The sequence below is a fragment of the Eulemur rufifrons genome, chromosome 28 (assembly GCF_041146395.1).
Source record: "Eulemur rufifrons isolate Redbay chromosome 28, OSU_ERuf_1, whole genome shotgun sequence".
Classification (NCBI taxonomy): Eukaryota; Metazoa; Chordata; class Mammalia; order Primates; family Lemuridae; genus Eulemur; species Eulemur rufifrons.
In genome coordinates, this window is record NC_091010.1 from 46074247 (window position 1) to 46100370 (window position 26124).

Genomic DNA, 26124 nt, shown 5'->3' on the forward strand with positions numbered 1-26124 from the left:
TAAGAGAATAGAGAACAGGGCAAGAAGAAAACAGCAATAAAAATGTTGATATTAGAAAATGGAAGGAAGAGTGGTAACTGCCTTAGCTGGCTAAAGAAAGCTGAATTCTACTCCTGTGGTGAGGGAGGTCTAAAAGCAGGCAGCTTCTTTCTGCAGAATCCTAGGATGTCTCAGGAGTTGAAAAGACCAGGTTTGAGAATGAGGGGATGGGTGGATTGGAACAGGAGAATTGAGAAGGAATTAGACCATCAGATTCCCACTCTCTCCCCACATTAACAGTTTTCAGAGTGTGGTGCAGGGACTCTTGAGGGGTCCCCAAAACATGTTCAGGAATCCTTGAGCTCAAAATTATTTTAATAATGATATTAAGACATTATTGGCCTGTTTCACCCTCCTAGCATTTTCCAGAGTCTATATGACATGTGACAATGTCATTGCTCTGATAATTAATGGAATATATGCTGGTATATTCTTGTTTTCTAGATTTTTCTAAGGTGTAGTTTTGGGGTATGTTTTCAAAAATCAACTCAGTTTGTTCTCAATACTTTCTATTGTATCTTTATGAGCTATTTTTTAATATCTTTTATATAACCTGTATAACCTCATAATCATCCAATCAGTTATTATTTTGAAATCCTAATGTTTTTCTTGTGCCTACATGGAAATAAGAAGACCTGCTTATCTTGTTTTGCAATAACATTTTAAAATTATTTTGAAAACTAATTTTTGAATTTAGAAAGCCATCTTAGAGGGTAAGATATTATACTGCACTGACTGGAAAAGTACACAAAGTAGCTGAGAGATTAATAGAGCTTTGTACAGTTGACATTGCTAAATGCCCATTGGATGAAAAGCCAGTACAAGAAATCATACCCATGGCACTTCCCAACAATACAGTAACTTGTTAAAGATTTAGTTGCAAACAAGAAGACAAAGTTAATATCTTGTTAGTAAAAGTGTACTTTCGCCTTAAAAAATGGATAAATCTACAGACATAGCTTTTTTCTTTTATCTATCCAGTAATCAGCACCAATTAATCATCAATGATGTTTTATGTGAATGCTTGGCAATAAATACAAGTGATGATGAAATGTAAAGTGTTATTTATTTGGCTCTCATGGTTTGTACTAGAAAAATTATGTTGACATTTGGATTGATTGTCTAAAGCAACAGTGGGTAAAACTGCTGGTACCTTAGCACAAATCAAGTCAGAAGCACCAAACTGTACTGGTGGTCACTGTCACATACTTGTAACTAAACAAAAATGTTACTTTCACTTAAGAATGTCCTTGACAAAGTAATTAAAATTAATTTTATTAAACTTCAACCCTTGAGTACACATTTAAAAAATATTCTGTATAACAAAATGGGAAATATACATACTTTGCTCCATAACAAAGTACGATTGTTGTCTTGACAAGCACTTGTGTGATTGAGTTGTGAACTGAATTGGTCACTTTTTAAATGGAATGAAACTTCAAAAAACAGCTGCCAGACAAATTATTTAGAGTTGGGTATTTGGAAGACATTTTCTCAAAAATGATAAAAGTGAGCTTGTCACATCAAGGAAAACATCTGACAAAACTTGTGGCTGATTATAAAGTTGGAGCTGTTAGGTGAAAATTAAAATTTTAGAAAATTCATATCTGCCACCATTAAGATTGTCAGCTTCTCAAAATGTAGACTTCTGACTAGGTCAGTGGTTATATTAGCAAATGTGATTTTAAAAATTTTGTAATAAAATGTGTCAACATTTGGAAGATCTGTATAACTCATAACTCAGTTATACAATATTTGCCAAATGATCAATTCATGATGTTATAAAATCAGGCATGGGTGAAAGGTCTATTCCAAGTACAAGACCAATGGAGTTTTAACACAGCACAGTATGAGAAGTTCATTCATATGGCTTCATATTCCACATTATAATTAATCTTTTTGTTTCATCTTTACATGTTGCTATTGTTTTATTGTTCCAAACACCTGCCCCAGGTATTCCATGTAGTAGTCAGCTCCACTGTAATTCAAGACCTATCCCCAAGACTTGTAAAGCTTAACTCTTACTTGAGTGGTTTATACACAAAAAAGGAGGGAGAAGGAATTGAGTGAGAGGGAATGAAGTTATTCTATAGGGTTTTAGTTTTGTATAAATTTAAGGGGTACAATTGCAATTTTGTTATATGGATAATGGTGAAGTCTTGGCTTTTAGTATATTGAAACTATCACTGTTGAATTTTGTTGTAGTTTATGAGAACAACCACAATTATCTGAAAAAGGATATTCAAATACTCCTTTTTCCAGCTACATCTTACTATTAATATACAGCCAAATTTTCTTCATATTCTTAAACCAAAACAACATATTTTCATAGAATGTAGCAGATATGGGAATCCACATGTCTTTAATTAAGTCAGATATTAAAGAGATTTGCAAGCATATAAAATAATGTCACCCGTCTAACTAATTTTTCTGGTTTTGGAAAATATCCTTTCTATAAATGTATGTTCTTTATGTAATAGGTTTATTGTTTTTAAATAAATAAGTAAATAATTTGAAGTTTTTTAAAAATTCTAATACAGATGTTCCTTGACTTACAATGGGGCTAAGTCCTGATAAATCCATTGTAAGTTGAAAATATCCTAAGTTGAAAATTAATCTAATAAACCTAACCTACCACATAGCTTAACCTAGCCTAACTCAAACATATTCAGAACACTTACATTAACCTACAGTTGGGCAAAATTATTTGGCAACATAGTACACTGTAGGGTATTGGTTGTTTACCCTCATGATCTCAGGGCTGACGGGGAGCTGCAGCTCTTTGTCTCTGCCCAGCATAGTGAGAGAGTATCATACTGCATGTCACTAGCTCAGGAAAAGATCAAAATTCAAAGTACAGTTCCTACTGAATGCATATTGCTTTCGTACCATGGTAAAGTCAAAAAATTGTAACTCAAACCATCTTAAGTCAGGGACCATCTGTATAGTACCTATAAACATGATCCACATAAAAGTGATTTCAAGTCCTCAATATTTTTCAAGAGTGAAAAGGGTCCGAAGACAAAAAAACTGGAGAACCACTGCCCTGCATAGTTGGGAAACTGCTTATTTAAAGGAAAGCAGAGCACTAGAGGTTGCATTATAGTTAGTTCCAGAAAGAGAGAGCACAAAAGATGGAAAGAAGGACACTATCAAAGAAGAAACATTTGGGAAAATTTCCCTAAACTGAAGGGCATGACTTTCAGATTGAGAGGGTCTACCACATACCTAGTGAACAGAATAAAAAGAGAACCACATGAAGGATCACTAGGGACTGGGAGAAGATCTTAAAAGTATCAACAGAGAAAAAAAGTAGGGCCAATAAAAATATTGGAAATTTCTCAATAGTTGCAGGGAAAGCTAGAATAAAATGGAACACAAGCATCAAAATCTAAGGGAAATCTATGTGCATCCAAAATATAAATCAAACTCTAATACAAGGTCTCAACATGTTGACCTCTCATTTATCTTTTCTCAGGAAGTTGCTGGAAGAAATCCTCCACCAAACGAGGGAGTAAACCTCAAAAAAGGGCACGAATCCAGCAAATAAGAGAGTCAATAGGAATCCCCAGGATGATGGTGAAGGGCAATCCCAGGACAACAGCTGTTCAGGAAACACAGAGATCAACGGTCCAGATGGGAACAGAAGGAGGGATGGCTCCAGGAGCAGATCTCCAAGGAGAAGATGAAACTGATGGTTACCTGGGGTGTCTGTGTATAGAGAGAAGAGATTTACTACCCTGATACAGTTTAGAGATGAATTAGGAAAGACTAATAGGAAGCTAAACAAATGAAAAAAGAGACAGTTATTCACTCCAGGGGAAACAAAAAGTTGTGAAAGAAAGAAAATGCAATCATAACACACCACATGTCTCTGCTGTGAATCATATTTACATGTAATAAAAATATAAACACTGAATTCTGACCTAACCAATACTTAAGAGATAAAATATTAGAGGATGAAGAAAGATAAATAAATATGCTTGGATGTATGAGGGGCTAGGGAGGTATGAGAGCTAAATTCTCATCTTCCATAGTAGGAAATTAGTAGATGTTTAATTTGGAAAAAAATCAAGAAATAGCAGAATCAGATTGTTGTTTAGAAACATGGAAACAAATGTCAGAAGAAGTGGCTAAAACTGTGAATGTTGCTTGCAGAGTGGGGAGGTTGGGGGTGGGAAGGGTGGAGCTGGGCACTGATGATATTTTTATTATAAACATAAATGCATTACATGCTTATTATAAAAAATTTGGAAACTACAGAAACTAAAAATGAGAAAAAAGAATCCCTATATTCCCTACATCCAAGGATTAACATTATTAACAAAAGCACTTTCCCGTTTATGTTTCTCATACGTATTTTCACAAGAATATATTATTTCATAATAAATAAGATTATTTTTGTTTAGTTGTAACAGTTTAGGCTTTTCCCCAATAATTTATTAGGAAAAATTTCACACCTAGAGAAAAGGGGAAAGAATTGTACAGTGAACACCATATATCTATCACCTAGGTTCTACATTTAACATTTTACTATTTTTTCACACATCTATCAGTTTATCCTTCTATCCATCCATTGATCCATTTTATGTTTTGAGGCATTTCAAAATAAGTTGCAAACTTTGGTACTCTCCATCCTGAACACATCATCAGGCATACCATTAACTAGAATTCAAAATCTGCTTATGGTTCTTTTTCTTAAGTACATTTTATATACAATGAGATGCACAAATCTTAAGCACATCATTTGATAAATGCATACTCCTGTGTTACCCAAATCCCCATCAAGATGTAGAATATTACAGTAACTCTGAAAAATTCCCTCATGCCCTTTCCCTCTCAATCCACATGCTCACCCCCCACACCCTCAGAGGCAATGTACTGAATTTTAAAATCTGTTCCCAAACTCCATACAATTGAAATAATAAAATGTGTTTTTTTGGTATAAGGCTTTTTTCCACTCAGCATAATGATTTTGAGATTCATCCATGTTTTGGCATATACCATCAGTTTTTTTTTATCTTGTTGAGTAGTATTCCATTGTATGAATATACAACTATTTGTTTATCCATTCTTTTCTGTTGAACAACTGGGATGTTACTAATTTTTGCCTATTAACAATAAAACTCCTATGAGCATTCCTGTAAAGGTTTTTCGTGGCATGTTTTCATTTTCTCTGGGTAAATATCTAGCAGTGGAATTGCTTTGTCATAGGATAGGTATATATTTAGTTATATAAGAAACTGCCAGATTTTCCAAAATGAACCAGATATACATAGGGATATTAAGAATTTTTAATCTTATGTTAGTTTTCTAAGTTGTATTTTCAAGGAATTTGTTCAATTTTATTGTCAAATTTGTTGGCATAAATTTGTTCATAATATTCCCTTATAGTACTTTGGAATGTCTGTGGAATCTATAGTGAGAATCCCTTCATTCTTGATAGTAGAAATTGTGTGATTTCTTTCTCATTCTCTCTTTTTTCACGCCCCTCCTCCCCCATGCCTCCTTTCTCTAGGTAGAGGTTTTTCAAATTTGCTAATCTATTCAAAGAAACACTTTGGTTTTATAAATTTTCTCTACCATTTTTGTAATTTCTGTTTTATTGATTTCTGCTTTTATCTTTGTTATTTCTCTTATTTTACTTAGTTTGGGTTTAATCTGTTCTTTTATAACTTCTTCAGATAGAAACAGAGATCATTAATGTTAAGTGTTCTTTTCTAATATAAGCATATTAAACTATAATTTTCTCTCTAATCTCTGCTTTTGATAAGTTCTACAAATTTTGATATAATGTATTTTCATAATCATTTCAAAATATTTTCTACATTCCCTCATGATTTCTTCTTTGATCTATAGATTATTTTAAAGTATGATATTTAATTTCCAAATATTTACAAGTTTTATATATATTTTTGCTGCTAATACTAACAATCTTTGTCCTCAAAAAATACACTCTGCATGATTTCAATCCTTTCAAATTTATTGAGACTTGTTTTACAGCTGAGCATATGGTCTATCTTGTTTAATGTTCCATGTACACTTGAAAAGAATACGTGTTCAACTGTATTCTATAAATGTCAATTAGGTCAAGCTGTTTGACAGTGTTATTCAAATCTTCTGTAGCCTTACTGTTTTTATTTTAATCTAGTTCTATTAGTTACTGAAAAAGGTGTTTTTAAATCTCCAACTATAATAGTGAACTTATCTATTTCTTTCTGCTTTGGTTTTGTTAGTTTTTTTCCTTGTGTGTTTCTTTTTTCTTTTGTTTGATGAGAAAGAATCTTGCTCTTTTGCCCAGACTGGAGTGCAATGGCATTATTACAGCTCACTGTGATCACAGATCACTGTGAACTTCCAAATCCCAGGCTCAAGTGATCCTCCTAGTTCAGCCTTCCAAATAGCTGGGACTACAGGCGACACCACAGCACCTGGCTAATTTTTTTATTAACTGTTTATAGGGATGGGGTCTTGCTTTTTTCCCAGGCTGGCCTCAAACTCCTGGGTTCAAGTGATCCTCCCATCTCAGCCTCCCACAGTGCTGGGATTACAGGCATCAGCCACTAAATCTGGCGCCTTGCATATTTTGAATTTCTATTATTAGGTCCCGTATTAGTTTTCTATTACTGCTCTAAACAAATTATCACAAACAGTAGCTTAAAACAGTCCAAATGTATTATTTTACAGTTCTATAGGTTAGAAATCAATGAGGGTCTCACTGGTCTAAAATCAAAGTCTTGAGAGGGCTATCTTACTTCTGGAGGTGCTGAGGAAGAATCCAATTTCTTTCCTTTTTAGCTTATGTAGGCTGCCCACAATCCTTGGCTAATGGACCTCTTCCTCCGTCTTCAAATTTAGCAATGACAGGTCAAATCCTGCTTATATCATGTCACTCTAACCTCCTCTTCTGTAGTTAAATCTTCCTATGCCTCTTCTTTTCTGCCTCTCTCTTTGACACCTGTGGTTATATTGGCTCCATCTGGATAATCCAGATAAGTGCCCTACTTTAAGGTCAGATGATTAGCAACCTTAATTCCATCTGCAACCTTAAATACCCTTTGCCATGCTATGTAACATATTTTCATGTTCTGAAGATTAGGATGCAGACATGTTTGGTGGGGAAACCATTATTTTGTCTATCATAGGTGCATACATTTATGATTACCATGTCTTCCTGATGAATTGACCCTTTTATCACTATGAATAGTTTCTTTTTCTCTCACAATACTCCTTTTTTGATGTTTACTTGGTCTAATATCAACATAGTCTGATAAATGTGGCATACGTATACCATGGAGTTCTACTCAGTTATCAGCTTTTCGTGATAACTACTAGCATGGTATATATATATAATTCATTCCCTTTTATTTTCATTCTATCTTTGTCTTTATATTTAAAGCATATAGGCAGAATATAGTTGAGTCTTCTATAGCATCCAGTCTGATAATCCTTGCCTTTTAATAACATTCTTTAGAACATCTACACTTAATGTAATTATTGATGTGGTTGTTAGGTCTACCATTTTGCTTTTGGATTTCTATTTTTCCCATTTTTTTCCCTCTGTTCCTCCTTTCCTGCTTTTTGAAAAAAGGTCAATTCAATATTTCTTAGTATTACATTTTAATTCCAACATGGCTTTTTAGCTATACCTTTAGTCATTTTTTTTTAAGTGATTGCTCTAGGGACATAATTTTCACCTTACTTATCACAGTCTTCTTAGAGTAAATACTGCACTACTTCAAGTAAAAGAACTTTGCAACAGTATAATTCTATTTACTGCCTCCTCCCTTCCTCATCCTTTGTGGTATTATTGCCATATATTTTTATATCTATATTGTTATAAACACCATAATACAATTTACATTTTTGCACTAGAGTCATTGTTTTTTAAATAAATTAAGAAAAAAACTAGTCTTTTATATTTAGTCACAAATGTACCATTTCCAATGCTCTTCATTATATTTTGAGATCCAACTTTCCTTCCAGTGCTATTGCCTTTCCGTCTGAAGAACTTCCCCTATTTTTTGTAGCACAGATCTACTGGCTTTGATTTATCAAAAACATCTTTGTTTTACTTTCATTTCTGAAGAATATTTTTCTGGATATAGAATTCTGGCTTGACTTTATTTTTCTTCAACACTTTAAAGATGTTGTTCTGGCCGGGCGTGGTGGCTCACGCCTGTAATCCTAGCACTCTGGGAGGCCGAGGTGGGCGGATCGTTTGAGCTCAGGAGTTCGAGACCAGCCTGAGCAAGAGCGAGACCCCATCTCTACTAAAAATAGAAAGAAATTATATGGACAGCTAAAAATATATATAGAAAAAATTAGCCGGGCATGGTGGTGCATGCCTGTAGTCCCAGCTACTCGGGAGGCTGAGGCAGTAGGATCGCCTGAGCTCAGGAGTTTGAGGTTGCTGTGAGCTAGGCTGACGCCACGGCACTCACTCTAGCCTGGGCAACAGAGTGAGACTCTGTCTCAAAAAAAAAAAAAAAAAAAAAAAAAATAAAGATGTTGTTCTGTTGTCTTCCGTCTTCCATTGTTTCTGATGTCAAATTAGCCATCATTTGTGTTGGCTAATATGTAAAGTGTTATTTTTGTCTGAATGACTTGAAGATTTTTCTCCTTATTTTTCATTCTCAGCAGCTTGATGATGATTTGCCCAGGAATGATTTTCTTTGTATTTATCCTTTTTAGGGTTTGCCTAGCTTCTTGGATCTGCAAATTAATGTTTTCCACCAAATTTGGGAGAAGTTCAGCTTTGATTTCTTTAAAAAAATTTCTGCCACGTTCTCTTTCTCCTGTCCTTCTGAACTCTAATTATGCATATGATAGACCACTTGAAATTGGCAATGAGGTCACTGAAACTTTGTTCATTTTTTCCCAATATTTTTTCTCTTTGTTCTTTAAATTGTATATTTCTCTTGCTCATTATACAAGTTAATTCTTTCTTCTGTGGTTTCCAATCTCATGTTAAGCCCATCAGTGAGTTTTTCATTTTAGATATTCTTTTCAGTTCAAGAATTCCATTTGGTTCTTTTTAAAAAATTTCCATTTCACTGCTGATATTTCTCCATGTATCTATTCAATATGAACATTTTACCCTTAACTCTATGAATATTTACAATCGCTTCTGTAAAATCCTTGTCAGCTAATTCTAATACCTGAGTCATCTCAAAGTTTTATTTATTGTTCATTCTCTTGGACATGGGTCACATTTTCCTGTCTTTGCCTGCGTAGTAATTTTTTTTATTGTACACTGCAAAAGGTGGATGATATACTGTAGAGACAGAAGAATGTTGATTTTGAATCTAGCAGGACATTGAATGAATGACTGATCATTTTGTTCTTGTGGAGGTGTCAGTTTATGCTTTGTTTGGGCAAGTCTGTTTTGGTTATACATGAGTCGTAGGACACATCCTTAGTCCTGAGACAAAGACTTTACTCCTAAGGTGTAACTCTTTAGGTTTCATTGGAAAGAACAAGGTGTTTATAAAGTCTTTCTAAATTTGGGAGATTCAAATTCTAATTTCTGTCTCTCATGTGACAGCAGTTGAAATCTCTGTTCAACTCTTTCATGCTTCCAGCTGTTGCTTTCTGCCAGGCTTCTTGGAGTCTCCCGTGAATATACACATTTCAGGGATCAGACAAAGATTTTAGGAAAGTTTATATGCATATCTGGTGTTTTTCCCCTGTAGTTCCTGCTTTCTTATATTTCCACCATCAATTTCCAGCCTCTGACTCCTTCCTTCTGACACCTGGAGCCAAAACAACCATGTATTTCTGTCTGAGTTCTAGTTACCTTATGATGCATGGATTCTTAAGTAACCACAGAGGAAAAGTCATATAAAGGTAAATCTCATCTAGTACCATTAACTTCCTTCCACAGTTGAGTACCTTCCTTTAGTTTCTGCCTTTTTTGGTCATTCTCCAGTGTTTTAGGATTTTTTTTTAAAACACTTTGTCCAGATTTTATCATTGCTATCTATGAGAGGGTTATTCTTATATAAGCTACTCTACTTGGAATTATAACTTCATCTCACTAACTCTTGCTAAGTTTTCTACAGGGGTTGGTGGGTAGGACCAATGATTGCCATATATCTTGGTCTCAAAATATGGCAAATCCAAGAATATGCTTCCAAATCAAAATAGTCCAACTACAGAGATGTTTATTCATGACTTCACACTCAGAATTCTGGTTGTTCTAGCTCCACGATCAATATCCCAATACTGAATTGGTTCTTTTGGCCATCTATATATCCATATAGTGACAAATGACAAATTCTATGTTAATTCTTTTTTCCCTAACAATGACTCTTGATATCTTTACATTATTAAGAAATATTCACCTCAACATCTCCCAGGGTTGAAGAAACATGGCATTTGGCTTTAATTTTCACTGAGTCCTCCTGGCCAGGGTTTCCTAGGATTCTTCCATGACTTTTCCAAGTCTTGACTGAAAACTATGGCTGGAAGGGATAAATTGTAGATTCCAGGTGCTACTTGTCTGAAACGGGTGCTGATCCTGGAGCCAAAAGAAACACAACTCCCTGCCTGCTTTGGGGGGTATTTTTGGAGTAGTTGCAAACATTTGATATTTATCTTGAGACGTGGCCAATATTTTTCAGTAAACAAAATGTATTTATTTAAAAATGTATTTTTCCATTATTAAAAAAAAAAAACCAAAAACCACTCACTTTATTCCATTTGTGCCAGGGAGAGTGCTAGAACAGAAAAGAAAAACTTTCTCTGATCCTTCTCTGTAAGCTGTAATAATTGAAGCCATACATTCTTAGTCAATACTTTTCTGACATTGACCTCATTATCTCTCCCTAAAAATCCTATAAATGCTTCAAGGTTCAGCCTTGATGCTACATTATCCAAATAGCCTTTTTAGTGAGGATGTTTAACAGGACTTCAGGAAAGTGACATTAACAGTTAAGACAATAGCCCGTGGAGTGAGACAGACACAACTTCAAGTCCAAAATTTGCCACTTTCTATGTAATCTTTGGTTTTTCTCTAAGTTGTAGGAAAATAGAGATAAATATAGTTCCTACCTCATTTGGTGGTTGTGAGGATGAGACATGGTAAAGCATCTAAAGTTTGGGAACAGTTCTTGGAGCATAGTTATTATTTGTACTGTCATTGTTGTTGTCATTGTTATTTTTCCCCATAGTAAATGCCTAATAAGCAATTGTAGAAATAAGCATTTGCTAAATTGATTACGTGCCATTCTGGTGAAAGAGAAAAACAAATTACAAAAACAAGTTATAAAGAAAAAATAATTATAAGTTATTATAAGTGCTATGAAAAAACAAAGAGCTAATAAAAAGAATGAAATGGGGAACCTGTTTTGGTTAGGAGCACTAGGAAAGGCCTCTCTGAGGAGATGACATGTAAGGTGAGACTTAAAAGATGAGAAGGAGCCACGTACCTAAAGAGGAGGGAGAACAGCATTTCAGGCAGAAGGAAGAACATATACAAAGATCCTGAGGCAGATTCGCACATGAACCTACAAAGAACCGAAAGACTACCAGTGTGCTGGGACAGAATGAGTACGGGCAGAGTGGCACCAGATGAGATCAGAGGTAGCAGAGGCCAAATACAAAAGGCCAGAGTGGAGAGTTTGGCTTTCGGTCTATGTGTAAAAGGAAAACACTGTGGGGTTTTAAGTCAATCTATGACTAACAAATAAACTGAAGAAAGATCAAAGCTTTTGAAAATACCTGGAACTTGTTGTTTAGAGAAACTAAGAGTATAAATGTGAACTAAAATATTTGCCATTATGATTGAAGCTGTAGATTGCCAACAAACCAAAAACTCTTTGGGGATATTTAATAAAGATTTCATCCCGTTTTTTTCCCCTTCACACCTGTCACAAATCTGCAGTAGATAATGTGACCCACTTCAGACAGAAGATAGACAAGAGGAGCACATGCACTAGGCTAGAAGGTTCGAGACACTGAGAAAGGTGGCCATAGTCCAGGCCTATGAGGGCCCAGAATGGGAGCACAAATGTCTAAGCTGTGGGCACCACACTAGCTGAAAGAAGATTCGGAAGATGTTGTGGGATAGATTTCTTACAGCAAAGCAGAGCAGCATTCCAGCATAGAATTAGTGAGACATAGTTACATGCTGGAAATTTTGGCACAAATACCATAAGAAGACTTAAAGAATATTTAAATTTACGTATTAGGTAATTATCTTTTTTCAAGCTATCCTTCGGGTAACAGGTCTTTGCCGTTGTAAGCTTCTTACTGGAAAGTTGGAGTTTATTCCCTCTCTTCAAGCTGCTTCATTTTATTGATTCCTTTTTTTTTTAAACCTGCTTCATATTAGTGACTCACTTGGCACTAATTAAGACCACTGCCATTAATATAACAAAGTGTTTCTATTTTCACTTGATATATTGAGCAATTAAAATCATTTCCTCTCTTAAACAAGAAAATTTATTCCCAAAGGAAAAGCCTATGGGGCAATGGAGGCAGGCTTAGATCCCCATGACCAGTTCACTGGTGACAGATTAATTTAAAAGTGTACATAATAGCCAGCCTCTCCAAATTGTGTCAGTGTTTTGTTTTTGTTTTGTTTTGCTTTTCTGAAAACAACAAAATGATAGTACTATGAGATAGCAATAAGAACTGCTGTGAAGTTAATTTTAAATTTTTTCTTGGAGGATGAAGTTATGAATTTGGTGACAACTAGTTGTCTTTTATTTCACAGCAGCTGATAATAAGTAAGAGCAAAAATGGTGAATACCTACTGTTGCCAGGTAACTGCATCCACAGTGCTTCCTGCCACCTTCATGAATCTGTAAGGAATAGAAAAAAAGATATTGCAACTTCAAGTAAACCACACCCCCAAGGTTAAAATAAGATAAATCGAACTAATCCCTAAGCAGCTATGTTTTCTGAAAGGACTGACAGCCACAAATGTGGCCTATCCATAGCTACTGGAGATCAAATTGTAAAGAAGGTGAAGGTAACTATACTTTCAGCTCTCCAAACATCCCTCACCATCTGGAAATCAAGACTGCAATAAGGCATTCTATCTATGTCTGTCTTCCCAAGCCCATGCCTGATGGCTCCCACATCAATTTCCTTATAATCAAAACTTAACTGTCCCATTTGCTATTATCTAAGGACTCTGATATCTGCTATGAAACAAATAAACAGAAACATTTCCCAAGGATGACAGCACAATAGACACCTTTGAAAAACCACAGGCTTTCCTGGAAAGAGCATAGGAAAACCAAATTTATTTATGTAAGTACAAAGCGCTATCAAATATGCCCCAGTGAAGGACTGCCACACCTGTCTGAGTGTAGAAACCTGAGCACCACAAGAGAAATCTATCTACTTCTGGAGCAGCTAAGTATAGAATTGAATGTCATCTGACAAGCATGCTTAGCTCAAAAAGAAAACCAGACCTTGTCCTGTGCAGTTAAGCACACATCAAAGCCTTGCTAGCAATTCCCCACCCCCGTGTTCCTGGAGGTTCCAGGAAAACCAGAGGGCTAGGAGGATGCATATGGAGACTCACAGATGCCACAGGGTATCATAAATCGCATGTCTGTGAATAACTCAATCATCCACCTACCTCCTTCTCCTCATGCGTGTGTTCTGAGGCCATATGCTATCTTGGCTACTACTACTATTGGAGAGAGTTGCCACCCAGGTGCAGGAAGTCAAAAGGAACATCTCAGTTCTTTAAGATATTCCTTATATCCCTGAGACCCTGGAGAGGAAATTTTCTTCAGAGCGAAGCAATCTTTAATAGTACTTCATAAGTGAAGAACTCTTCCACCAGGGAGGAAGACAGTGTTTTGTCTAGAAGGCTCTACCCCTGCTCTATCTCAGTGTAATCTTGCTAGGCAGATGCATGGGCAAAGAGGTTGGTTGCTGTGTGCTGCCCAAACAGGCTCTGCTGTGATGTGATGGCAAAAGAAGACTGAGAGTTTCTTTGCCGAGTAAATGAGAGAAGCATAGGACTGGCTAGCAGAACTCTTGGTTAGCATCAAAGTGAAGTTTATAAAAGAAGAAGAAAAGAAGGGGAAGGAGAGGAGAGGACTGGGAAGATGAAAGGCAAAGAGAGAAGGAGAAAAAGGAAAAGGAGGAGGAAGAGAAGGGAGCTGCAGTGGCCTTGGCTTGACTCTTGTCTGCATGGTTTTACCTTTTTTTTTTTCTCCCTCCAGTGCCATTTAACAGTCCTCAAGCAAGAACATGGAAAATGGAGCATGGGGGAGATCCAGGAATGGAATTGGTTTGACGGGCAGGGCCAAAATATTAATGTGGGTTGGAGGGAATATAACATTTACTGAGTATTTACTGAGTATAAGCCATTCACACATGCTATTTCTTATAATTCTCAAAATTACTTTGCTTGGTGAGGTGTATATTATTGATCCCATTATACAGATTACTAGCTTCCCTACTGGCTAGAGAAGTAATAACTCCAGACACCCCAAACAGCCAATTTTATGGGGTCACACCACCCACCCTCATAGCACTCCTTGGGAAACAGGTACCCTCTGGTTTTGAAAACCATGGATTTCTCTTTCTCTTTACCTTGTTTCCTTTCCTCAGCCCAGAAAAATCTCTTTTGAGTTTGGGAGAGTAGCTCTACTCTTCTTGCTATTTCTGGCCCTATGTCTCTAGGAATTCGCTTTTGGAATTCAAAAGCCAGAAAGGTTTATGCACTATTTGCCTTTTCCATCATGCCCTGGTCTACCCCTAAGCCAATAAGCACACAACCAGCTTTCTGCTTGAATGGAGAGAAGGAAACTGGAAAAATACAAGGAGAAAGAAAACAGGTTAGTATCTAAAATACTATCCCTGCCACATATGTACTCTAAACAATGGAGTCTGTTGATGATAATCTTAGAAGTAGGATCACTCAAAAATAAAGAGAGGAAGATGAAATTTTATACCTCCTCCCCAAGATATTTGAAAAATTAGAAAATCTAGATAATCTTAAATACAAGCATCTAACCATAATAAGGCCAGGTACAGTGGCTCATGCCTATAATCTCAGCACTTTAGGAGGACAGGGCAGGAGGATAGCTTGCACCCAATAGTTTAAGACCAGCCTGGAAAACATAGTGAGACCCTGTCTTTACAAAAAATTTAAAAATTAGCTGGGTGTGGTGACGTGTGCCTGTAGTCCCAGTTACTTAAGGGGATGAGGCAGGAGGATCTCTTGAACCCAGCAGTTCAAGATTACAGTGAGCTATGATCGGGCCACTGCACTCCAGCTTGGGCAAAAGAGCAACACCCAGTTTCTAAAAAAATAAAAATAATCATAATGAAAATAACTGACATTTACAGAGCTTTCTCATTATAAATTGTTTTTCAGTTTCTTGTACGTATAATTTCCCATAATCCTCAAAACAACCCGGTTAGGTAGATATTCCTATATTACAGTAGAGGAAGCTGAGTTATGTGACTTGCTCAAATTCATAGAGCTAGTGTGAACTAAACCCAGGTTCTCTGTTTCCAAATCTTACCCTCTTTCTAGTATCCTATGCTGCCTCCACGCTGTTTTTACTGAGGCTGAAAAGTATAGTACAACTCGAAGATGCAAGAAATTACTTGAATTTTTGCACTGAGAACATACTGCTATATTAATCAGTAAAAGGAAAAAGCCTGAGTACCTTCTTTGTTAGCTTTATCTCACAGACTTGAGCACTTCAGTGCTTATTTGTAAGGCAATATGCTGGATGCAGGTATCAAAAGGTCGCTGACTCAGGGCCTCTGCTATGAGACAGCCACAATGAAGCCCAAGAGATAGACAGGTAGACAATTAGCTACCAAAATTTCTGTATGCTGTGCTACTGGTACAAAGTAACTGCTGTGAAACTGTAGTCAAGAGAGTAGTTAGGTCTACTTTCCACGGTGTTAGAAGAAGGAATACGGATTGAGAAAATCTTCCCATTGTACAGGACATTTAATCTGACACTGAAAGAAGTGTAGGATTTTACCATGCGGAGCAGCCTAGGCAAAGAACAGGATGAGCAAAGCAAGGAATAGTCAAGTGAGCTGCGTTCTCAGGAGTCCAGTAGGGCTAGATGTCAGGGAACACGGAAGGGAAGGGCAGGAGTCAGGCTGGTCAGATCACTACAAGCTGCCCTGTGATGTTAACAAGTCTGGCCTTTACCCGTAACGAGGTACAAGTCCAGGTTCTATTTACCTTTGTATGACTAACATCTAACGTACTACTGTAAAATATAGCTAGTTTGTCTTCCATATGTGCTTGTTGGATTTATTCTGTGTTTAAACATAAGCAAGGGAGTTTTAGGATCAGATTTGAGTTTTAGGAATATCACTCTGGCTATGGTTAAGATGAAAGGTACTGGTGTAGATAAACTGGCAAGAGATTACTACAGAGAGAGGGGAGTCTTTGAAATGAGGGAATGAAAAAACATATTTTAGAAACACTGTTGGTGTGCTCAAGAGGAAGAGAGGATGCCAAAGTTTTATTTTATTCTATTTTATTTTTTATTTTTTTTATTTCAGGATATAATGAGGGTATAAACGTTTAGGTTACATTTTATGTCTTTGCCTCACCCAAGCAAAGATTAGAGGCATGCCCTTCCCCTCTACAATGCTCACTGTGTCCATTAGTTGTGAGTTTACCCCCCCACAACCCCCTAATCCCTGGAGAATATTACTACCGTGTGAGCACCATAGTGTTGATCAGTTAGTGCCAATTTGACGGCCAGTGCATATGGAGGCTATTCCTCCGATCTTGTGATACCTCACTGTGGATAATGGGCTCTAGCTCAATCCAGGAAAATATAAGAGGTGCTAGATCACTGTTGTTTCTTATAATTGAGTAATATTCCATTGTATACATATACCAAATTTTAATAATCCACTCATGAATTTTCGGGCACTTGGGTTGCTTCTACATCCTTGCAATAGTGAATTGTGCTGCCATAAACATTTGGGTACAGATGTCTTTATTGTAGAATGTCTTTTGCTCTTTTGTGTAGATGCCTAATAATGCTATTGCTGGATCAAACGGTATTTCTATTTTTAGCTCTTTGCGGTATCTCCAAATTCTTTTCCACAGAGGTTGAGCCAATTTACAGTCCCACCAGCAGTGTAAGAGTGTTCTTGTCTCTCCACATCCTTGCCAGCATTTGTTGTTTTGGGATTTTTTTGATAGAGGCCAATCTCACTGGGGTTAGGTTATATCTCATTGGATGTCAAAGTTTTAATTGCAGCAAGGAATGCTATTCCCCATGATGAGGAACCCAGGAGAGGACTTTTGATGCTGATGTTGGCAAATATATTGTGATCCTCCTGAATATGACTCAGAGAACTTAAAGTAAATAGTCATTGACAGTAACAGCTATGCGTTCACAAGAAAATTAAGACCAAAAGAAATCATTAATGCCCTGCTTGGCTAAAAGACTCTGGACAGGAAATTAAGAACACATCTAATTTGGCACATTGGAAATTGGAAACTGGTTCTTCATGAACTATAATTTGGAAATCCTCATATGCATTGGATAGTTTGTTCCACTATATGTGAGAATTAAGTCATTAAATAACGTTCTATTATCTAAAGGAATATTGTAAAAAGAATGAGAAAACTATAGAGTTAGTGACATTTAAAGTGATGTTAATGTTTTCTCTCTATACCTGCACCCCACATCCCTCAAGGAAAATCCATGAAATATATAATTGAATTTGAAATATACTGTACTTATAAATACAATATTAAATAGTTTATAGAAAAATACTTAAACATCAAATATAGAAAAAGAGCTACCATGATTCTGGAGAGGAACACCAACTATTCTTTTTAAACTAACTTATGGGTTTAGGGAATTCTAATAAAAAATCCAGCTGAATGCAGTGGCTCACACCAGTAGTCCCAGTGCTCTGGGAGGCTGAGGCAAGAGGATCACTTGAGGCCAGGAGTTTAAGACCAGCTTGAGCAACATAGCCAGACCTTGTCTCTACAAATTAGTCAGGTGTGGTGGCTCACACATGTAGTCCTAGCTATTGGGCAGGTTGAGGTGGGAAGATCACTTGAGTCCAGGAGTTCAAGGTTACAGTAACTGTGATCGTGCCACTGTACTCCAGCCTGGGCAACAGAGAGAGCCGCTGTCTCTAAAAAATAAATTAATTAAAAAAATTAAAAAATCTCAGTAGATATTTTTGAAACTTTATAAAATCATTCTAACATTCATCTGGAAGAAGTCAAGAAAATTCTGAGATATTAGAATACTAGAGGGGTATTTATTTGATCTATAACACCATATATTAAAATATATCATAAAAACTACAATGGTTAAAACATTCCTAGCTCAAGATTTAGTAAAGAGAGCTGCAGAACAGAATAAAAACTTTAAAAATTTATATATAAGAATTTATTGCATAAAAAAGAATTTTGTATATGAAAAACTGAAGCATTTTTAATGGTGCTATGTCATATTGTCTATTTAGGAAAAAAAATTAAAGTCAGATTCTCACCTAATGTCTTATTTTGTATGAGAAATCAAAATAGAAAAATATAGTTTTATTATATGTTTTTAAATATGTCACATGCTTGAAGCTCTGACTTGGGTGGGGCAAAGGCAATATATGTAACCTAAATATTTGTACCCCATATTATGCTGAAATTTAAAAAAAAATAAAAAAAAATAACACTCCTGCTAAACCCTAAAAAAATAAAATAAAATATTTCAATCACAACTTAATATTTTAAAACAAATTATACTATCTGTTTAACTTCAGTCATATATTGAAGCAGTGGAAAAGTTGTTTTAGCTAACTTTGAAGAAACAGTAATATTAAGTATTAAGTTCATGTGAAAATTGCTATAAACTACATTCTTCTTTTTTCCTTCTTACCAAAATAATGAGATCAACTTCAAGCATATGGAAGCATGGAAGCATTTCTACACTTAGTTTGAGGAAGAAAATCGAATTTGCAAGTAATGTCAAACAAAATATGCATTTCCAAATACCATGAAGATGACCAAACACATCCTTGTTTTTTGAGAAGTAAAAAAAACTCATCTAAAATGGGGCAAATATTCTCTTTTCAGAAGTCTTTGAATAATATTTTTTTAGAAAATAGAAAAAGAAAATAGAAAATATTTTTTTAGAAACTAGAAAAAGAAAAACCAACCACAGAAATAGCACATAAAGGAAAATGATTAGATAAAATTTCAAGAAACAGATGTTATAGTCAATGAGTTTGGGGTATTCTCCCCACCTCTGTGCTCCCTCCCTGAAAATTAGGGCTTTCTATATTTTATACATAGTAATCTATACCACTCCTATACTCTGTTTTAATATCCATGCTGGATATTAAATAAATATAAATAAATAAATAAATCTTTTGGACAGCAAGTCCAAAAAGATTATGATTTTCTTTGTTCAAATCTAACATTGATGGATTCTTCTGCTCTCTAGTTCTGCCTGTTTCTCAGAAACTGGCCCAAACCACATAAATGAATACCTTCAACACAGCTGGAAAATGCTCAGCAACAGTAATATTAGAGGTGGAATAACATGTACATAGAATAGTGCTGTCAGGAGTGAAATACCACTGGGAAAATAAAATTCCATTTAGGGTCTGGTATTATCCAAGGATTTTCAACTATCTACTCCATTCTAATCCCTAGATGTAGGTCTACAAATATACAAGTTAAAGATGACCCAGTATGTGAATATTGACAAGAGGGGAAGGTCTTGGTTTTCCAAGGTTGGATGTTTCCATACCTGAATTACGATGACAGAAATCTGGATTATGATCTCAGAGGGCAAGGGGTATTTGCCCTCATGCTGACCTCCAATCATGCAAAAAAGGACAAGAGAAGGAAGGGGACAGGTACCTATGTCAAAGAAAATTGGCCAGTGCCAGGCAGATATTTTAGTATTTAAGAGTCTTTCACATTAGAGCCAATAGGCTGCTATAGAAAAGAACAAAATATCTCCTTTCATTGTGAGAGTTCCTTTCCTCCCCCAGGGGACCCCAAATCTGGGAGAATTTCTTTCCTCTGTTATCCACCTGCACATATGACGTATCTGAAATATTATTGAGCTTTCTCTCCCAGGGCATATCACAGCTCTCTCTTATAATAAGGCCCATCTTTATTCATGGTCTTTGGGGGTTGATTTCTACTTCTGGACCACAGAGTACAACCCCAAAAACTGGATTCTGAATTTTGCTCCCAGGAAAGAGGATACATCCTTCACAGGGAACTGGATGTCTAAATGAGTACATACCTCAATAAGAATGCAGCAGCCTGATCTTCCTTGTCCACAAAAAGAATCTTTAGTTATGTAACTAATACAAATAAGATGTGACAGCCATTCCACACAAAAGCCTAGGAAAAACTTGTGAGAAAATTATTCATCTTGAGTTATAGTAAACCAGGCTGAACTCTAGATATAAACAACAAATTTAGGGGCATCTTTCATTTGGTCCAAAGCCACTTATATGGGTCTGGACCAAAGCCATATAAGCTAATTTCATGGCTAATTATATGTTGAGCTATACTGGGTGCTACATAGAACTACTGAAATATTGACATCTCTCTCTTTCTCTCTCCCCCTGCCTCCCTCCCCTTCAATCCTCTCTTCTCTCCTCTCCTCACCTCTATTTATGTATAATAACACATTGGCAGTAGACTGATAAATAGCATAACTATATGTTTGTTGACTTTAATGGCTAGTACAGACCTCTATTTAGGCTTCCCTTTGAGCTTACATTTCCCTATAGATTATAAAGCCTTTAATATATAGGATTTGAGATACGTGAGACTTTTTGTCCAGTCTCTCTTATTGTTAAAAGTTACTTCCAGGATGTTAAATTTAAGGAGAGTCGTAAACGGAGAAAGAAAAAAAAATAACCACCATTTGCTGATTGACAGGCACTTGATAAGCAGTTTACACATTTTACAATCCTGTAAGGTTGGTATTATCAGTTTCATTTTATAAAGAAACTGTGCTCAAGATCACTCAGGTAATAAGTTGCAGAGCTGGGATTCAAACTGAATTCTGGCTCTAAAGCCCTTGTTATAATCATGCAGAGATGGCAAATTTGTGCTGTGTGTGGTGCTGTTCCCTTTTCCTGAGCCTATGGTAGACATTGGCAGTACATGTCAGTATTCCCTCACTTATCTCAGGATTGGCCTAAGAGTCCTTCTTGAGACAGGGTGCCAGGCACTATTACCTGGAACTGGCCCCCAAGATGAAGCCTATTTGCTGCTAATGCAGGGTTGGGAAAAAGGAGGATATAGGACAATGTCTGCAAGAAGCCAGAGGCAGATGTGAGAGAAAACACATATAAGCAGATCAAATAGATTTGCTTGATTGGAACGAAGAGAAAGGGAGGGGAATGGGGGATGCTGAGAGAAGATGTTGAAAGAGGTCTGGAAGGCTCTGGCTGGAGCTGGAACGTGCTGGCTAGGGGAAGACCATGATAGACATGTCTTGACAGTCCAAAATGCTGCTGAGGAAGTTGTAAAGACTTGGATTCAAGCAAAGAAGGCTATAACTAACCTGAATATGATTTGACCTGGCTGTGGAGCCTGGTGTAAAGCAGGAAAAATGCATCAGGATGTCATTATGAATTTCACACAGAAAAGTAAACTTTCCAAAAGCTCAAGTCCCGGTATGAAGCTGACTCTATGAGAGTGAATACTGTGGAACTGAGGTGGAGAAGGATTATATTTTGTTTTTTGTGTTAGACCATTTAGCTTAGTTGAAAGATGAGGATTCAGGAAAACAGCACCAGAAGTAGAAAGAGGATGGGCCTGGAGTCAGATATCTGAATTTGAGATCTGGATACACAGCTCATTAGCCATGTGACCTTGGATAAGTTGTTTAATCTCCCTGAACCATGTCATATGGAGAGAATAGCACCTACTTCCCAAACATGCTGTGAAGATTAACAAAAAAACATACATGTAAGAACACAGGTAGTGCCTGGCACGCTGTTGGCGCTCAATAAATGTGAGTTTCCTCTTCCTGGTTCTGGCTTTTGAGCTTGGTAAATCATTTAATATTTGTGCACCTCCATTCCTTGATCTGTAAAATAAAGATAACAAAACTTGCTCTGCCTATATTACAGGGTAATGATTCTCATACTTCGGTGTGTAAATAATTCCTTGAGGTCTTTACTCAAAGTGCCAATATATAGGTCCCATCCCTCCATATCTGGCTCGGGAGGTCTGAGCTGGAGCCTAAGAATCATGCTGCATTTTTAACAACCCCTCCAGGTACTTCTAATACAGGAGGACAATAAACCAAACTTTTGACAAATTGTGATCTTAGCAGCACCTGTAAGAGTAGAGCATTCTTGGAGGAAAAAGTAGGGTTGTAAGGGAAAGAAGAGGCAAGAGAGGAAAAAAATGGAAAAGAAGAAAGTGAAGAAGAATATTTCCCAAGACCATTTGACTTATAAAGTGTCAAATCTAAATCTGTGTTCTACGACTCCAGCCTCTATCTCCAATGTTCTTTCTAACTCCTATCCTAGATTGATTTTTCTGACGTTAGAGGCATAGAGAAATATCCTTCATCACAATGACAAGAACTCATAAGCTTGAGTTTGGGTAAAGAATTAGTCTGCTGCTCCAATCAGGAAAGAAGTCTTTTCCAAGAAAAAAGTAAAAGTAAAAGAAAGCCAGTTTAGAAGTAACTGGTTGTTAACACGATTCTCAGCTAGGGAGCAGAACTTCGCAGTAGCCAGTGCTTCCCTGTTAATGAGCCCTGAACAGCTTGGTCTCTCTAGAGGCAGAGGATGGAATTCTCTTCTTATAAACTAAGAGTAATATATTGTACTCTTTTCTCCTCCTGCAGTTTGGTCAAGTCATATAACTCTTTCACAGTTGAAATAAAACAGACCAATTATTAGGAATAACATTGTGATAATTACTCTGTGTACCAAATTGTCCCCAGCTGTGCATCTTCCCACTCCGAACAAGAATGTGACATAAGCAAGTTCACAGGAGGGAAGTAGAGCTGTGGTTACCCTCATTATACTGACATGTTATTGTAGCTAAATCTTGCTAGTTCCCTTCCTCATGCAATTCTCTGAACTGCTTAGAAAGCTACATTGAGTCATGTGCAAAAAAGCTATTAGACTAAAACTGCCTTTTCATCTTTGAAACATATCTGTTCTTCTTGACTGTTGTGGCTAACATGTATTTAGGTGTCAACATATGCCAGGAACTGTACTAAGCACTTTAAATTCATTATCTCATTTATCTTCACAACAAACCCAAGAAATAGGTAACCTTATTAGTCCCATTTTACAGATAAGAGGACTGATATTTTAGAGAGGTTAAACAATTCCTCAAGATGACTCAGCTAGTAGATAATCCAGGTCTCATCTGGTTCCAAAGTGCATGTTCTTTACCATCCTGCTATATTGACTCACTATTAGAGAAAATAGAAGGCTACTGTTATATATTAGGAAATAAATTGGGAAGTCTTTTATTTTGTGCTAAACTAAGTGTGTTAGAATGCAAGAAGGTTAGAGCTGAAAGAGACCTCAAAAATAATTTATTATTATACCCCTATGAGGAGACTGATGTTCACAGTGGATGTGATAGCAAATAAATATCCAAAATTACCCTTTGTCTCTATTTGCATTCTCTTCTTGACATGTATATAGGCAGGACTGACTTCTCCATTAGGCATAGCAGAAACAGTGCCTTGGACCTACAATACTTTTATGGACCAAGGTTAAATCAGAAGAAAAAATAAAGTTTTAAGTTGAAAAGAATGTTTTAATATATTTGTCCTCATACCAATGGAGTTGTAAAATATAATTTTTAATATGGCTTTAAGGAGGAAGGGACTCATGAAGTCCAAAGTGCCTTGGGCCCACAGATGTCATAATGAAAGCCTGCGCATAGGAATACAGTGAAATTTCAATCCTTACCCATCCATATAGCCTTCATAGCTACCCATGCTTTTAGTAAAATGTAAAGTCCACAAATCAGCATTAGGCACTTAATAGAAGTATTGGTAATTAGACATAACCAAAGATAGAAATTCTGGATATAAAAAGGTAATTTTTCTATTCCTGGTTCGTATTGAACATTCAGCATGTGTCATACGGTCTGCTGTGATGGCAAAGACCATTGCTTACTTTCTAGTTTTGTTCTGCTTCTTTCTCCTTTGCTCAAATTTGAATGCTTTCCATAGCTCTCTAGGCCACCATGGGAGAAGAAAGCTCTGTCGAGCTTTCTGTTTCGAACAGAGGTACAGGTTAGAATATTCCACTAGCAACTCTGTAGAATGTTGGGATAACTTCCATTCCTTCCTTCCTTCATTCAACAAATTTGAGCACCTACTAGGTACCAGGCTTTATGCCCGTACTGTCTGTATTATACACAACAGACATACTTTCTCCCCTCATGGAATTTATCATATATAACCAACAAGTAAACAAACAATAAATATACAGTTTGAAATGTTAATAAATGCTGTAAAGAGAACTATCAGGGTGTGTAGATAGAGAATTACTTAGCTATGTTATTCAAGGAAGTGCTCTAATGGATGAGAAAAAACCAGCCATGTGGCAAGAGAAGAGAACACTCAAGGTAGAAGTTTAGCATGCATCAGGCCAGTGAGGCCTTAATGAAGTTAGAAAAAGGAAATGTGGTAGAAGATAAAAATGAAGAGCTGGATAGAGGCCAGATCATTCATCAGAGAGCCCTGTGGGCCATAGTGAAGAGATTCAGTTTTATTCTAAGAGCCATGAAAAGTCATTAAAGAGTCTTCAGCAAGTGACTGGCATCATATGAATTATGTTTGTAAAGACTTTTCTGGCAACTGAGTGGTGAATACATTAGAGGAAGACAAGAATGAAAGCATGCAGACCAGAAATGAGGCTCTTGAAGCAGTGCAGGTTCTCTGGGTTCTCCAACTTGTAATTGTTTTTTTAGTGCTTGCTCTACTGCCATCTCTCACCTGAACCAGAGCTCATATTCTAAGTCAATGTGCTCCAAATGTGTTAGTGGAACACTAGTCCCTCAAGAAGGTCTCTGAAAATAAGACTCTGTGGTCAAATAAATTCAGATATTTCTGCATGCTAAATCCCTTTCTTGGAGATTCAGAATGTAAACTAATGTATTAAAGGTGCTGGGAAGTGTTTCAGTAAGTGTGTGGATCCCAGTAGTTCTCAAACTTACTTGATCATGGAACCTTTAATGTTTTTTCCTTCCACATAATGTTAATATCCTGCAGAAGTGATATTCTCCAGAGCACATTTAAGAAAGTGCTGCTATAAGTCATTCTAACCAAGAGTAAAATACTAGTTTTTAAAATACTATAGTTTTTTTTTTTTTTAGAAACACTGTTCACATTCTTGATGGTGTTGTTTTATCACTTACGTCTTTAGTGTTGTATCTAAGAAATCATTGCCTAAACTTTATTAGACTTAATTTCAACAAGTATATGTTTAGTTTCAAAATATCTTTTTGTTCTGATTATACCTTTTTAATAGAATTATATTTTTACAAATATAATTTATAAACATACTTTTATAAATATAAGTATAAAATTTTTCTATATCCCTATAAGGATATTAATTATAGATTTTTATTGTTAAAGAACTGGTCTTGAACGATAGCTCTTCTTGGGTAAATTGTTTAATTTATTTATCTTGGTTTTTCTCCTTCATGCTAATGGTTTCTTTCTTCTGTCTTGTGATAGGTGGCTATACACAGGCATACCTTAGAGATATTGTGGGTTCAGTTCCAGTCCATCACAATAAAGCAAATATTGCAATAAAGCAAGTTCCATAATTTTTTGGTTTATCAGTATATATAAAAGTTATGTTTATACTATACTGTAGTCTATTAATTGTGCAATAGCCATATGTCTAAAAGAACAATGTACATACCTTAACTTGAAAATACTTTCTTACTAAAAAAACTGCTAACAATCATCTGAGCCTTTAGCAAGTCATAATCACTTTGCTGATGGAGGGTCTTGCCTCAATATTGATGGCTGCTGACTAATCAGGCTGATGGTTGCTGAAGGCTGGAGTGGCTATGGCAGTTTATTAAAATAACAGTGAAGGTTGCATCAACTGACTCTTCTTTTCACG

At 36.3% G+C, this 26124-nt stretch overlaps 1 protein-coding gene across 3 annotated transcripts in view; it reads right to left on the bottom strand.

The window, feature by feature from the left end:
• Window positions 1-26124, bottom strand: part of HPSE2 (heparanase 2 (inactive)) — a 526089-nt gene that overhangs the window by 175151 nt on the left and 324814 nt on the right. For all 3 annotated transcript variants that reach the window (XM_069460602.1, XM_069460601.1, XM_069460600.1), the window contains one exon: window positions 12801-12848. In XM_069460602.1, coding sequence (XP_069316703.1) covers window positions 12801-12848 — 48 coding nt within the window. The remainder of the gene's footprint in view (window positions 1-12800; window positions 12849-26124) is intronic.